At 43.8% G+C, this 16,301-nt stretch overlaps 2 protein-coding genes across 6 annotated transcripts in view; both read right to left on the reverse strand.

Moving 5' to 3' along the window:
* The window catches only part of LOC103279638 (pulmonary surfactant-associated protein D), a 43,935-nt gene extending 31,843 nt beyond the window's left edge, over positions 1-12,092 (reverse strand). For 3 of the 5 annotated variants that reach the window (XM_062975838.1, XM_062975837.1, XM_062975839.1), the window contains exons 1-2: positions 11,906-12,092; positions 10,928-11,353 (exon numbers count right to left, since the gene is read on the reverse strand). The gene's annotated coding sequence lies outside the window, so the exon portion shown is untranslated. Of the gene's footprint in view, positions 1-3,624; positions 3,755-10,927; positions 11,354-11,905 lie in introns of those variants that run through there. The other 2 variants (XM_062975840.1, XM_062975841.1) reach the window with 2 other exon arrangements.
* LOC103279639 (pulmonary surfactant-associated protein D) lies at positions 583-12,060 on the reverse strand. Its single transcript, XM_062976976.1, has 4 exons — positions 11,968-12,060; positions 11,264-11,353; positions 8,193-8,676; positions 583-3,867 (listed from the first exon to the last, which is right to left on the reverse strand). Exons 1-4 carry the CDS (start codon positions 12,058-12,060, stop codon positions 3,479-3,481), a joined length of 1,056 nt encoding a protein of 351 aa, XP_062833046.1. The 3' UTR covers positions 583-3,478.
* Positions 12,093-16,301: the final 4,209 nt, after the last annotated feature.

Here is a 16,301-nt window from a genome sequence, read left to right on the forward strand (position 1 = left end):
TCAAAAAGAAAAGGATACTTGCCTGCTTTTGCTGAGTGGTTTCTAACTGGGGAAAAGAATTGTAACTGGAAAGAAATATTCTCTAAGTATTGTTTAAATATATATGCTTTTGCACTTAAGCAAATGACCGGGAAAACGCATTCCTAATCTCATTGCTTTAATGCTTTTCATGCCATTTTCAACCCTACATACTCCTTTCTACTGTTTTTGGTGTCACAAGTCCAATCTGCTTGTAATTTTATTTGTGACCATTTTTATTGTAATCGTGTCCAGTATCATTATGATATACATAGCTAGATCATATAGTTACCAGATATAGTTGGGTTAAGATATAGTGAGGCATATATGAAACGGAGAGAAGTGAAGACAAAACAGAAAAATGATGTTTAAGAGAATCAAATGGACCCATTTCAGTTGTACTAGTGAATTCCTCAAACAGAGAAATCAATTGGTTTTATTCAATACCTATGAAAATTAACAAAAAGTGACATAATACTAATGACGTTCAGGGACTAATTTGGGATTTATATGCAGGCCTATGGTATATCTACAGTTTCAAGCAATGGGCAGTAGACCTGGAACTTGGTTTCATCATTAGAATAAAACTTTATTTGATTCTACAAAATGCAAATACAGGAGGCATTCACACAGAAATAAAGGCAGGATTCTATTTTCAATGTAGATCTTATTCAATCGATTAGAAAAAGGTGGTACCAAGATGGCATCAGCATGGGCAGCAATGGCAGAGCCTTTGTAGTTAGTTTGTTTTATCACTACCCTGCTGCCATACATGGGGGTTCTTTTTACTATAGCATTTTATTGTTTATAGTTTAACGCTTTATTGTTTTATTGTGTATGTCTTAACACCAGCGGCCTGTAATTCAGCTGCTACAAGTGCTTGTAAAAATTCTGTGGAATTCTCTCCATACCACACCCCCCCCCCCCCTCTAGAACTCATAACGAAAAATTACCTATAATAGAACAATTAGGCTCTTGTTTCTCATGATTATGGGGAAAAGGAAAAAGAGACAACGGTTTCAATCTGGCGCACACAATTCAACTGTGCCAATGAAACAGCAGGAAGTCGACAGATACATCGCAAACAAACAAGCAGTTCCAGTAAGTAATACCCACTCTTTATCTCTGTCAAATAAATATGACCTTTTAAAGCCAGGTGTACAGTCTGAGCAAGTACTATCCGGTGGATCAAACACTTAAGAGATGTCATTGATTCTTTAAAGGAAGATCTTTTGAAGGAGGATTCTCTTTACCTACTGAATGGTGCCCATATGTTATTTTAGCAGCCTTCAACTCATGGCTGCCAGAAAGTCCAGGACTTGATTGAGTTAATTTCCTGTAGAGTAAATGAGCCCCTGGTGGTGGAGCAGGTTAAACCACTGAGCTGTTGAACTTGCTGACCAAAAGGTCAGCAGTTCGAATCTAGGGAGCATTCGAACCCCCCCCCCCCGGCATGCTTTATAAGCCAGGTAGGACAAGGGTCTAGAGCACATGTGGTTGGTCTTATTGCTCCAAGGATCTTGTCCACGTCATCAGGCCGAACAGGTTGAAACGAATCCATCAAGATGGAATCGACAGATGCTCTAGGTACCTCATCAGGCACTGTATCAAAGCTGGCATCCAAGTCGGAGCGTAATCGAGCAACTTTATCTGCAAAATGATGCGCGAACTCGCTGCATCGAGTGACCGAGTTGTCAAGGGGCTCCTCCACCTCATGAGGATGAAGGAGCTCCCGGACAACCCGTAACAACTCTGCTGGTCTATTTGTTGCAGATGCGATGCGGGCAGTTGAGAAAGTTTTTCTGGCTGCCTGCAACGCCACAGAGTAGGCCTTAATGGAGGTTCTAGCCCGTGTTTGGTCGGTGATGCTCCGAGTCTTCTGCCACTTGCACTCTAGTCCCCGCCTCACCCGCTTCATCAAAGCCAGCTCCTCGGTGAACCAAGGAGCCGACCTGGCTCTGCGGAGTGCAAGGGGACGTTCGGGGGCGATCGAGTCAAGAGCCCTGGCCATCTTGGTGTTATAGAGATCAACCAGGGTCTCAACAGGATCGTCAGCCAACATGACAGGAAGTTCCCCAAGAGACATCAGGAATCCATCTGGATCCATAAGTCTCCTGGGGCGGACCATCTTAATCGGTCCGCAACCCCTGCGGAGGTTTTGGGTGACGGTAAGTCTAACACTGCCCAGATGATGGTCGGTCCATGACAATGGAAGGATGTTTTGATCTTCCACACCAACATCTGCCCCATTTGTCACAAATACTAGGTCTAAAGTGTGTCCAGCCTGATGAGTGGGACCAGATATCACTTGGGACAGTCCCATGGTCGTCATGGCAACCATGAAGTCCTGAGCTGCGCCAGATAAGGTGGCATCCGCATGGATGTTGAAATCTCCCAGGACAACAAGTCGCTGAGAGACCAACACCAGGCCAGACACCACCTCAGCAAGCTCAGGCAGGGAGACTGCTGTGTCGCGGGGTGGACGGTACACAAGCAGAATCCCCAAACTTTAGTCCTCTTTGCAGATTCAATAATTTTATTTATTATTATTAGACTAAATGGTGGCTGCTGCAGTCAGCCCTCATTGAGTCCTTCAGATGCTGAGCATTGCATTTTGGGAAATGTAGTTTAGGGCAGGGCCTTTTGCATTCCCTGCCACAGGGGGCTTTGCCTTCCTAAACTATATTTAAGATGGCTGTGTTCTCAGTCTCCTGCCCATTAACTTTAGCCCTGTCCGCAGTGCCTTCCTTATGGCTATTGGGCCAAAGAGTGTTTCAATTTATAAATCTTCCCTTTCCTGCATGTTTCTAATATCACTTTGTATGCACAAATTTAACAAATTTGATATTAAATACAAATAAAAAAGGAAATTATGCACACCCCTAATAGATACTATAGTATTTTACCTCAAATAAATTGTCAAAAAATTAAAAGTAAAAAGGAAATTATACACACCCCTAGATTAGGGTCAATTATTCACTCTGAATGCATATTGTGGAACTTTGGAATCCCTCCATTTTGAAAAAAAAAAACCTGGAAAACTTTAAATATTTAGGCTATTTTGTAAAAGTAAAGCTAGCCTTTCTACAACATGTCCACATATTCACAATTTGTTTGTAGCTTTTATGTTTCTGAGGTTAGGATCTTTGTGACTTCTGCCTTATAATCTAGAAATACACATTACAGCACCATTCATCTTTTTACTTCTCTCAAATCAAAAACTGATAATGAGATTAGAGCTGCTCATTTTGTTCAATATGAGTTAAAATTCACCATACCACAAATCATGAGACATTGAGCAAGCCTTTCTTGCTATTTATGGGGATTCTGGAATCCTGTCTTGGTGGGATCTTTTCCATATAAGTCTGATAATTTCATTCAGAGCTCCACCCCTGCCAACTGAGAAAAATTAGTATAATGGAAATAGATATATGAATCATTCCTCATGGGAACATCAAAGTCAGTTGGATAAAAATTCACAGACTATTATTCTGATTTCTGCACAGGACTTGTCATTCCACTTGCCATATGTATATATTTCTATACAGTCCTCTTGTGCACTATTTGGCTCCCCTGGTGCCCAGTTGGTATATCCAATGTGTTCACCATTTAAGTGGATAAAGTTGCCTTCAGTCTCTATGTCATTCATTCCAAGAAACGCAGATTTCCCCAGCTTTGCAATTATTTTAACAATGGCGTTGTTTTCAGCCTCGTTCCTCGGAGAAGCAATCTGGCCTCCAAAATGGGAACACGCCACCTTGGCAGTCTCATAGTTGCCTTCGGCTGCACTGGATGCAAATAGTTTTTCTCCTGCACTCATGATGTTTGGGAAAATGTGTCCTAGGATTGCTGGAAAACAGATACAACCAAAATTAGTTGCTCTTTTTCCCTCTTTTCATTTTAGTACATTATAAATGTGCCTTGGAGGAGCCCTGGATCCAGCATGTTTGTGCCCTAGAGACTGTTGTTCAGGTAGCTCAGGAATGCATCCACTCTGCTGGATTGGCTTACATCTGACTTCAATTTTATTACTACTACCATCACTCCTAGTGAAGTGCAGGTTTTCATCCAGAATCCTAGCCATCACAAGCGCTTCTGATGACATCACAATGGGTTGCCTACACAACCAGGAAGATGCAAAGTAGATAGTCCCTCCTCCATCTTGATTATGCAGTCATCCTGTTCTAACATTGGCAAAGGCAACTGTGATGACTAGGAGCTCAGACAGAGCTCCATGGCCAGCTAGAAGTAACTATGGCAGTGACATGGTATGATGCATCACTTTTCTCTGTACTTGTCCGCTCCTGGAAGGTGTAGGACCCAAGAAATAGGCTCACACCGCTGGTCGCAATGGAAAACTTTATTGAATCCGCCTTGCCAAGATGACTGCAAAAGCTTTTACTGACTCTCTTCCGCTTTTCCCCTCAGTATATGGGGTTGTTGCCTCCCCCCTCCTCCTTCTCCATCCACACCTCCCTTTCCTTTGGTCCTTTCCCACGTTTGAAGACCAGACCCTGTCATAAATCAGCCTATCCTGCCAAATGGTCTCCTTCCTCTGTCCTCTTGTAGTCAGGTTGCGAAAAGACCAGCTTTGATGATGCTGTTCTTTGTTGCACCCTGACATGACTCCCCCCTTCGGACGACGACCCTGCGGGGAGAGACAAAGTTCCGACAATCTAAGAACAACAGCAGCAGAATAAGCCAGGAGAAGGAAAGAAGAAGGAGAGAGAGAGTCCAACCCCCCCCCCCTTTTCGGGATCATGGTCCAGTTTTATGGGGAAACTTTGTGTGAAACTGTTTTCTCAACTTTGGGGCTTTAACATGCTCTGCTGCTACCCATTCCGGGTGTAAGGTCTGTGAAGACCATTGGACCAAGTAGTACAGTTTCCCCCGAGACTTCTTGGAGTCCAGGATATCCTTGATTTCAAAATGGGTGTGTGCCCCCACCATAATGGGGACCGGATCTGCCCCCGGTTTACTCCATCTGTGAGTGTTTGGCGCTGGTTTCAGCAGGCTAACGTGAAACACTGGGTGCACCTTGCGCCATCTATGAGGCAATTGTAACCGTACTGTCACTGGGTTCACAACGGCCGAAATGGGAAAGGGACCAACATATCGTGGGCTCAGCTTCCGGGATGGTTGTGTGGATTTCAGGTGCTTTGTCGACAAGTACACTAACTCCCCCACTTTGTAGTCCGGTGGTGCTGTTCTCTTTCTATCTGCATATTTCTTGTAATCCACTTTGGCGGTGCGCAAGGCCTCCTGAACTGAAGGCCAAGCGGCAGCGATCTTCTCGCCCCAATTCCCTGGCTTCTCGTCAGAAGGCAACTCCTTTTACAGTGCGGGGAATGGCGGAAAATCTCTGCCGTTCACAACTTTAAACGGAGAGACCCCAGTGGACGCGTGATCCGAATTGTTAATGCAATATTCGGCAAGTGGTAGCATCGAGGACCATTGATCTTGCTGGTACGTGCTGTAGCAACGGAGGAACTGCTGAAGGGTCTTCTGAACCCGTTCGGTGGCTCCGTCTGTTTCTGGATGGAAGGCTGTGCTCAGGGCCCTTTCAGTTCCTAAAATCCCCAGGAAAGACTTCCAAAACCTCGATGTGAACTGAGAGCCCCTGTCACTTATGATCCGCTTGGGACACCCGTGCAGGCGGAACACGTGTTGCAGAAACAATTTGGCCAACTCGGGTGCCGTTGGAAGTCTCTTAAGGGCCACGAAGTGAGCTTGTTTGGAGAACAGGTCAATTATAGTCCAGATTGTGTTGAAACCGTTGCTGTTGGGCAGGTCTACCACAAAGTCCATAGCTATATCCGTCCACGGTCTCGAGGGGTCTGCTACTGATTGCAACAATCCTTCCGGTCTGCCCACCTTTTGTTTTGCCATAGCGCACACTGGGCATTCCTGCAAATAACCCTTTACATCCTTGCGTATGGTTGGCCACCAGAATTGTCTATTCAACAGTTTCAGAGTTTTTGTAAACCCAAAATGACCAGCGAGCTTGGAGTCGTGTGCTTGGGCCAGCACCCTCCCCCGAAGTTCCTCCGGTACATAGTATTTGGAACCGTGAGTCCACAATCCCCCTGTTTGAGACAGTTCATCCCTATGAGACTGGAGCCAGGGGTCTGCATCTGCAGCTAGCCTCAATTCCTGGGACAGTTCGTGTGGTTGACCACTAGGTGGGGGCTTTTCCTTCGCTGTTGCCCTTGTCTGCACCATCAAACCCAGTTGTTCTTTCGTGAACACAGTTCCGACTTCCCCCAGGGCCGAATAGTTTGCATCGGGCATTCGAGATAGGGCATCTGCCATCCTGTTCTGGGTCCCCGGAAAGAACTTCAGCTTAAAATTGAAACGGTTAAAGAACTGTGCCCATCGCAGTTGTTTTGCATTCAGCCTTTGAGGGGTACGTAAAGCTTGCAGATTCTTGTGATCAGTCCATACCTCAAATTGGGCCTCGGTTCCCTCCAAGAAATGCCTCCAATGGGATAGGGCAGCCTTCACTGCGAAGGCCTCCTTCTCCCACACCCGCCAATTCCGTTCCGTTTCCGTGAACTTTCTTGATAAATAAGCACACGGTCTTAGAGCACCCTCATCATCGGCCTGCAACAGTATTGCTCCATAGGCCGCCTCTGATGCATCACAATGAACCACGAAAGGTTTGTCCCGTTGGGCATGAACTAATATGGGTTGACTGGTGAACCTCCTTTTTAATTCCTCAAACGCCTCTTGGCACTCAGGCGTCCAGTTCAGCTTCGCACCCGGCGTCTTAGTCTTACGAGTCTCCCCCACTCCCTTAGTCTTTAGTAATTCTGTCAAAGGCAGAGACAGCTTGGCAAAGTCTTTGATGAACTGTCTATAGAAATTTGCAAAGCCTAGGAATCCCTGCAGCTGTCTTCGAGTCCTTGGAGGCTCCCACGCCAATACATCCTGCACCTTGGCGGGGTCCATAGCTATGCCTTTTGTGGAAATGCGGAACCCCAAGTAGTCTAACTCCGTTTTGTGGAATTCACACTTGGAGAGTTTAGCATAAAGCTGATTCTCCTTTAATCTCCGCAAGACTTCTCGAGTCAGCCTAATGTGTTCAGACAGTGATTTACTGTACAAAAGAATGTCATCGAGATATATAATAACCCCCTTATATAGCATGTCACGAAAGGTCTCATTTATGAACTGCATGAACACCTTTGGACCTCCGCACAAGCCAAAAGGTAAAACTTTAAAATGGTACTGCCCAAGGTGACAATTAAAAGCCGTTTTCCAACAGTCTTCATCTTTGATTCGAATCCTATAAAAAGCCTCCCGCAAGTCCAGTTTGGTAAAGATGCATGCCTCGCCCAATTGCGCCAACATCTCTGACATTAGGGGAAGCGGGTATTGGTTTGTGGTGGATATTGCGTTAAGACCTCTATAATCCACGACCAATCTTAGGCCGTCTGCTTTTGGCCTGAAAAATACTGGCGCTGCCATGGGGGACTGAGATGGCTCGATGAAGCCTCTCTCTATATTTTTGTCAATAAATTCTCTGAGTGCCCTTTTCTCTGGTTCCGACATTGCATAGAGTTTTGGCTTAGGTAGTTTGGCATTGGGGTCTATTTCAATTGCACAGTCCGTCTTCCTATGAGGGGGCAACTGGTCACACTCCTTCTCACTGAACACCTCTGCGAATTCATGGTAGACTCTGGGAACGCTTTCCAATGGTACCCCCTGTGACGTGGCTGCTATCACCCCCTCTGGCTCCAGTACCTCTATGTCTTTTGGGGTACTCTCAAAATTGCAATTTCCATCCCAGAAAGTAAATGTCTCCCTTTTCCAGTCAATCTGAGGGTTTTGCCATCTCAGCCAAGGAACGCCCAAAATGACTGGCTGATGTGCCATTGTTGAAATCACAAATTGCAATGTCTCAGCATGAGAACCCATAGTCATTCTTAAAAACCCTGTTTTTTCTGTTACTGGGACTCCGTATGCTGGGGTTCCATCCAATTGTGCGAAGACTACTGGTGTCTTTAGTGGGTTTGGCTCCACCCCCAACCTGTTTGCTAGTTCGGGAGTAATTAGGCATCTCGTGCACCCACAGTCCAACATAGCATCTGCCTCTACCTGAATCCCTGTCGCTGGGTTCAACAGCCTCACTCTGACTCTCACAATGTCACAATTTACTCTTCTCAACTCACCCCCGTCGCCCTCTGGTGGTTCGATCTGTTTCCGGGCGTTCAAAACAGATCCCAGTCGTTTCCCGGTAACTCCAGGTCCTCCGCTTCCTCCATCTCTTCTGCCTGAAGCTGCCCTGGGGCTAAAGCCGTTTCCGTTGCCATGGCAGCTTTCCCTTTTGCTAGTTTGGAGCTCTGGTGGGGTGGCTTCTGGCTGCGAAGCCTCTCTCCTTTTGTCTCCACGCCTGTCCCTTTCGGACACTCTGCCGCTCGATGTCCCTCGCGGCCGCAAGCGAAGCAGGCCCCCCTCCCTGCTCTCCTCTCCCTGCTGGTCGACCTTCCGCGACGAGGGGAGAGGCGCCGTGTTGCTGCTGTCGGGGGTTTGATTCTGTTGCTCTCCCTTGGACGACGAGAGATTTGCTGTTGGTCCACCTCCACGCGCCCCGCTAGCAAAATCCAGTCCTCCAAGTCTCTTGGATTTCCTCTGTGTAAAGCCCACTCGAGCACCTCAGAGCGTAAACCAGCCCTGAAATATTCCAGTTTGGTGGTGTCGGACCAGTCCCTGATCTTCCCCACTGTGGCTTTAAATTCCAGGGCGTATTCTGACACTGTCCTTCCTCCCTGGTATATCCTTTTGAGTTGGGCCTTCGCCCTCTCCTCTGCCAAAGGGTCTTCGAATCTCTCACGGAGGGCTCTTAGGAAATCCTCCAGGCAGGCTAGCTCCCGGGCACCAGTATCATACATCTGCATTAGCCAGTCTGCAGCTGCTTCTTTCAAGTTTGCCCCCACCGTGTGGATTTTTGCGCTTTCTGAAGGGAATTGGTCCCCAAAATCCTCCATGAAGTGTCTTACGTTTGTAATGAAATAAGACAGCTGTTTGGGGTCCCCGTTGAACTTCACCCGAAATTCTCCCTTCCCAGGCATTTGGCTCCTTCCCGACAGGCCCGTGGGGAAAACTGATGTCCCCTGCTGAGGCATCTCATCCACATAGTCCTGTGGACCCTCCCCGGCAAAGGGACGGGGTTCAGTGCCTCTCCCGGGCAGCCCTCTCCTCTGCTCCCGTTGCTCGACTGTCGCCCTCCAGGACTCGTTTACCTGCCGCTGCATCAGATCCATCTGTCGAGAGAAAGTTTCAAACATTTTCTCCATCGCATCTAATCTCCTCTCCATCCTTCTCATCTCCGGGGCTCCCTCTCCGTCTCGCTGCCAATCGCCTCCCATCTGGATCTTCCGTCTCACCGTCACTCCCCTGCCTGCGGGTAACTGGGTGGAGGTCAGCGGCTTCCACGACGGGTCCGAGGGGTCTGTCCCCCCTTCGCTCAATGCGGGCGATGGGTTCCTTTCCTCTCTCAACTCCTCTGCACCTCGAGGGTTCGCCTGTTCTTCTCCCAGGAAGAGGAATTCCTTCATGGTTTCTCCTCCATCAGGGTTCATGCTCTCACCGGAGAGACCTTTCCTCACGGGATGAGCCGAAAAAAAAAGAGAATAAAAGCTTAATGTCCGCTCCTGGAAGGTGTAGGACCCAAGAAATAGGCTCACACCGCTGGTCGCAATGGAAAACTTTATTGAATCCGCCTTGCCAAGATGACTGCAAAAGCTTTTACTGACTCTCTTCCGCTTTTCCCCTCAGTATATGGGGTTGTTGCCTCCCCCCTCCTCCTTCTCCATCCACACCTCCCTTTCCTTTGGTCCTTTCCCACGTTTGAAGACCAGACCCTGTCATAAATCAGCCTATCCTGCCAAATGGTCTCCTTCCTCTGTCCTCTTGTAGTCAGGTTGCGAAAAGACCAGCTTTGATGATGCTGTTCTTTGTTGCACCCTGACAGTACTGAAGAGCACAGGGAAAGAATAATGGTGCCAGTGTCCAATCAGGAGAGTGAATGAAGGCGAATTAGACCCGATACGGCTTTCCAGACTACTGCAAAGCCATCAAATACTACAGAGTTTCCGGCAGATAACCCCAAAGCCATTGGATACCTACAAAGTTTCCTGACTTGGGACAAAACTGGGCAAAATCCCTTGCAACGTTCATGAAAAGCTGCTGTTCATTTTGAGGACAACCAGTCTTCCATTTGGGGTTAGTCTGTTTTTGGTTATATTTTTTTGCAAATGTAGACAAGTCCCCATCCCTTGGGTTTGTGGGAAAAATTTAGAACCCCTGTCTTGGCCAGATTTGTACAATCATGCCTGGATTCTAAGCTTTCGTATTTAAAAAGGCTCTGGCCCTTGTCTCTGCCCAATAGTTTTGCAAGAAACTAATCTGTTTCTTTTGCATTCATGGAAAACCATGATTGTACATCTCAAATGAACAGTTCATCCATGCAAGCTAAGAAGAGAGAACTATGATGGGTTTGAGAGTTGCCAATGTCCCTTGTAAATAGGCATTTTAAATATTGAAACTGTCTGGAAGGCATGTGTCATATTTAATAAATAAATAAATAAATGCCCTGGACATTTTTTGGCCAAAAAATAAAATAAAGGGGAGGGAGTTATAAAATGCTGTATGTGGCTTTATGGTTACCCTTTGCTGATTTTGGATTTAAGCAGATAAGTACATGTGAAATGATTCTTCTGACATCATTTTTTATTGCAGCCATAATGTCTAGGAACACATCTACTTTGTTAACTGAGATATACCTGTAGTCAAGATTTAAGACTTACCTAGGGCACAGTGTTTATTCTGACTTGAAAGAACTTTCAAATTAACCCTGCAGTTCTCCTCCAATCTATGAAAGTGCAGAGCTTTCCATCTTGCTTACCTTTCTGTGTTGTCCTTGCAGTTACCTGCAATATGCTTAACTGTGTTTGGAGATCACTCATGCAAGTTTTAAGAAGTGCAAGTTCTAAAAAATAAAACATCAGTGTTTCTCTTTTTCTGCTTATGTTGAAACACAACATCTTCATTATATTAGTCATAATTCAACAAAGACATAGTCGGCATGTAGAGAGTGCAGAAAACGCTGAGTGCTTTACACTGGCGGAGAGGGCAGGGAGAAGCCATTTAGGTAGCAGAAGCTATAAAAATTGCACATGACTGTTCAGGAAAGATCAGTACCATCTCCCCTTTCTATAATCTCTCTCACACTATCTTTTACCTTTAGTTGTCCTGTCTTCATTTTGTCCTTGATCTCCTTTAGGACCTGGAGGTCCAGCTTTTCCTGGAGGTCCCTGTATTCCTTGTGACCCTGCAAGTTCATTGGAAGTAGAAACACACAAAATATAAGCACATGAAAAGCATTGTTAATGAATAATTTTGCACAATAGTTAGAAATTCTTGAGTGAAATACTATTTTCTTAAATTAAATAGAAATACAAACCCTTTGAAGTTCAGAGGGATCACAATGTTGCAACAGACGATTTGAAGGCACAAACACATACAGAATTTTAGAAATAAGCAATATTTTAATATTTAATACTTAGGATAAGTTCTACAATAATAAAACAAACCAAATTGTCCCCTGAACTGAAGTAGCCAAATTCAGTAAGTATTGTATTTACACAGATTCACATCTAAACTTTTATAAGTTAATCACTCTGTGCTCTGGACATGAAATTATATACTACCAATTTCTATTTTCCACACATTTACATTTTTAAAATTGAAAATCTTCAAACTGAATATAATAAAATTGATCCATTTTGGTCATTTTTTGCTAAATTAATTGAAACAAAATTCTAAGTCATTAATTAACAATTCCTTTTTAACTTGTCATTTTACCAACTTTTCTAAGGCTTACCACTAGTCTAACATGGATGACACTCTCCGAAATCTGTGTTGTACCTAGCCCTCCTTTTTCGCCTTGAGGACCTTGTATTCCATCTCTTCCAGGTAATCCATGACTTCCAGGGCTCCCTGGTAATCCATTGACCCCAGGAGTGCCTGGCAGTCCATTGTTCCCAGAAAAGATTGTGCAAGTATTTACTTTTTTCACACACTTTTCTGTCTCCGGGTCTGTTGACCTCACTATGGATGCTCCCACCACAAGAATAAGCAAAGGAAGAAATTGCATGGTGAAGGGCTTAGATCTAAGGAGAAAACAGAAGGATCCAATTCAAATAGATAGAAGGAAGCAATACAAGCATCTATTATTGTCTAATTAAGGTTTTGTCCTCGAAATCTTGAAACAGACAGGATGATCTGGTGTTGATACTGAAGGTTTTGTTGTTAAACAGAAGTTTAGTATCTTTCCAGAATTCTGAAATCTGAAATGCTCCAAAATTGTCTACTTGGGTGACTGAGATAGTGACACTGATGATTCAGCTTACACAAACTTTGTTAATATTCAAAATTATGAAAGAATATTGTGTAAAAGCTCCTTCAGGCTATGTTTATAAGGTGTATAATTATCACAGCTCACTAACAAAACACAGTGGATTTATATAATTTTGTTCATAATATTCTTATTGAAACAAACAAACCTGTATTCCAATCAGCACTAATGGAGGGAGATAAATCATACTAAATTTACATGACCTTAATGGGAAAAGTGATACAAATGAAAACTCGTAGACTATAATAAAATTTCTTTCTTTTTTTCCTTTCCTTTCCTTTCTGTATTTTAGGAATTATTTTATGCCTCGAGTTTTCATGACAAGCAGCTGTGCAGAAAGTGCACAGTGCTTCGCAAAAAGAAGAAAGCCTTTGCACAAGTGATTTTGAAACAAAAACATGAAATGCTAAACAAAACAATCCTCATGAACTAAAATTCCTATATTTTTTGTTAGGAATTTTCAAGTATTCATTCTTACTCGAGAGAAGCAAACAAATGAAGGTTTACAATGGCACTGATGACTAAATGTGTGTGCTCCACTCTGCTTTCTCCACCCGATGACTAAAATGTAACATTTAAGCTTTCTAAAAAGGGCCAGTGGTGTAGGCAGCCCCAGCTGCTCTGAGTACACTGTTGATGTGTGATAGCCAATGGTGAGACAATGGTAAACAGGGATCAGTTGATGAAGAAGTAACCACAGGGAGACAAAACTTATACTATTTTATACTATATCATATGATATAATAAAGTACTCATATTAGTGCTATGTTATGAGCTAAATGATGAATCAAACCAGATCCTAAACTAAACTCTCTGGACATGTATATTTTACCAGAGAGTTAACCCAGACTGCCATATCTGATCTGAAGTTTGCTATCTCTGTAAAGGGCCTTGTTAAGGCCTATAAGTTTTTTGTCTTCCAATGGCTTATTCAGCTTTCCCCATAGTTTGTTTCTTGAGATAGAATTGAATGCTGATTTCAGGTTCATGAAGGCCACAAACAACTTGCCTTGTAGTAGTCTGACATGTTTCTCAGCAAGATGGGAAAACATTAAACAATTGTCAGTAGTTGAATACTTCTTTCTAAAAGATGTTTGTGCAACAGTTAATTGTGTTGTTTGACTCCAGAAAGGAAGAGAGTCTTTTGCACAAGTATCATGCCTAGACTTTTCCATGATTGAGAGCAAGCTGATTGGTCTATAATTCCCAGGGTCGTTGGTTGGACCTTTCTTGTGAATTGGTGCTACAACGGCTTGTTTCCAGCTAGCTGGCATTTTTCCAGTTAAGTTTTTCTTTGTAAATAGGGCTGCTGGGCATCCAAAGTTTATAAGTGACCCTTTGAAATCTATCAGTGAATTCATCAATCAGTCTGCTTAGCTTGGTCTCTGAAAGATCACCTCTGTTTTGTGGGGTTCCTCAGGGGGCCATTATCTCCCCAATGTTGTTTAACATCTATATGCGACAACTTGCTCAGCTGGTTCGAGATTTCGGGCTCGAGTGTTACCGATATGCTGATGACACTCAACTTGTGTTGAAGATGGAAGGCCGACCGGACTCTGTACCTGATAATTTTCATCAGTGCCTTGAGGCCGTTACTGGATGGTTGCTTGCCAGCAGGTTGAGGGTGAATCCAGCAAAGACGGAGATCCTATGGCTGGGTCGACCGGGCAATTGGGATATCCAGTTGCCTACCCTGGATGGCAAAGCGCTACACCCATCTTCACTGGTAAAGAGTCTGGGAGTCTTTTGGACCTTCTGCTGATGATGGAGGCCCAGGTCTCCGCCGTTAGCAGAACTGCCTTTTTTCATCTTCGGCAGGCCAGATGGATGGCCCCCTATCTGTCTAGGGATGACCTAGCTACAGTGATCCAGGCCATGGTCATCTCAAGACTGGACTACTGTAACGCCCTCTACATTGGCCTTCCTGTGTCGGTGATCCGGAAGCTCAAATTGGTACAAAATGCAACTGCTCGGCTTCTTGCGGGAGTCCCGTTGAGATGCCACATAACACCAATCTTACTGCAGTTTCACTGGTTACCAATTGAGCACCGGATCACTTTCAAAGTGATGGTACTTACCTTTAAGGCCTTACATGGTCTGGGACCGATGTACCTGAGGGACTGCCTTACCCCAGAGATCCCTCTGTTCTGAGGACGAAGATTTACTGGAAGCTCCCAGTTTTAAGACCTTTAACAACAACTAGACGCAGAGCCTTTACGGCAGTGGCACCATTACTCTGGAACACTCTGCCACCTGAAGTCCGTGCCTTACGGGACTTATCAGCCTTTCACAGGGCATGTAAGACACACCTGTTTCAGCAGGCTTTTGATTTCTGTTACTGCTATTTTTAAATTGTTTTAGATTTTAACCTGTTTTGTAAGCCGCCCCGAGCCCTAGGGGAGTGGTGGCATATAAGTCTGAATAATAAATAAATAAATACATTCAGATCTCCATGAGGTAAGGGAAATATTTTGATGCATACATATTGACAATTTCAATGAATATTGTCTTTGTTTAGTCTTATTTTTCTGTCTTTCTACTGGACTATCTGCCCTTATGTATGTATGCATGTAAAAATAATCTCATTTTCTTTGCATAACAACAAGCTATGACGTGAGTTATGCTGAAAAGCACTGACAGGACCATGGACATCAAGTGCATCCTATGATCCATATATCTATGTGTGTATCCATGAATTTAGTTGGAATTGAACAATAGCAGAATTAACATTATTTGAAGTTTTGGTTGGCAAATCTGAGCTTGTCAGGCAGTAAAACATCAGTTTAATGAAAACAAATAATTAAAATAAAATTACTTTGATGTTTTATGTAAATAATCTAAGGCTACTTTAGAATTCCCAATTATTGAATCACTGACCCAGTGGCACAGTGTACCATTTTGATGACTAAAGTATTTTAGGGCATTTGTGAACAAAGATGAGGTGGGGGGAGCTGACCACAGGGAGCTGCATGTAGCTGTCATGTCACACTTTCTTCGTGTTTCTTTAAAACCTTAAATAGATAATGGCAAGATTGCCTGAAAAAATGTTTTTTTTCCTTTACAAACTTATCAAAATACTATGATTTTCTTCAAAGATTTTGCTATGAATACCCCTCCAAATGATTTTTTTTTCCGTGTCAGGAGCAACCGGAGTTGCTTCTGGAGTGAGAGAATTGACCATCTGCAAGGACGTTGCCAAATGAACTACTAACTAACTAATACTTTATTTGTATTCCACCCTGTCTCCCAGAGGGGACTCAGGGAGGATTCAAACACAAAGGCAAACATTCAGTGCCTTAAAAACTGTCATAAATACAACATTAACGACCCAGCTGAATCACAAAGTAAAATGAAGTGTGGTGGTGAAAGGTGTTTGGAGGACAGTTCAACTGCAGTTATGGAACAACCTTCCTAGTGTATTGTCAAAGGCTTTCATGGTTGGAATCACTGGGTTGCTGTAAGTTTTTTGTTTTTTGGGGGGTTTTTTGTATGGCCATGTTCCAGTGGCATTCTCTCCTAATTCTGCTGGAACATAACAATACAGTCCGAAAAACTGACAGCAACGCAAACTAGTGCAATATAAAACAACAACAAAAATAAATAAATAATTCTAAAAACAATTATATAGATAAATAAGAACTGAATTTATTTTTAATTGAAGATAGATATGGTAAATGGATAGTATACAAAACTGCGGAATATTTCACTTCTCATAAGAATTGGCTAATAACTAATAAAATGAACAATAATAACTGGTCAACAGGTCTGTCTCTTTAACTCATCACCCAGAGACAAGAGAGGCACTAGCAAGAGCAGGACAAAAAACTCTTGTTCAGGGAGATTTCTAGCTTTAGAAGGTCGG

The sequence above is a fragment of the Anolis carolinensis genome, chromosome 3, assembly GCF_035594765.1.
Source record: "Anolis carolinensis isolate JA03-04 chromosome 3, rAnoCar3.1.pri, whole genome shotgun sequence".
NCBI lineage: Eukaryota > Metazoa > Chordata > Lepidosauria > Squamata > Dactyloidae > Anolis > Anolis carolinensis.

Coding starts and splice junctions, on each gene's coding strand:
- LOC103279639 (XM_062976976.1), bottom strand. CDS start 12,060: ATGGACTGCCAGGCACTCCTGGGGTCAATGGATTACCAGGGAGCCCTG. Junction 11,354..11,967: donor TGGAATACAAGGTCCTCAAG/GCGAAAAAGGAG, acceptor ATGAACTTGCAG/GGTCACAAGGAATACAGGGA. Junction 3,868..8,192: donor ACCACCAGAGGGCGACGGGG/GTGAGTTGAGAA, acceptor TCTGTTTTCCAG/CAATCCTAGGACACATTTTC.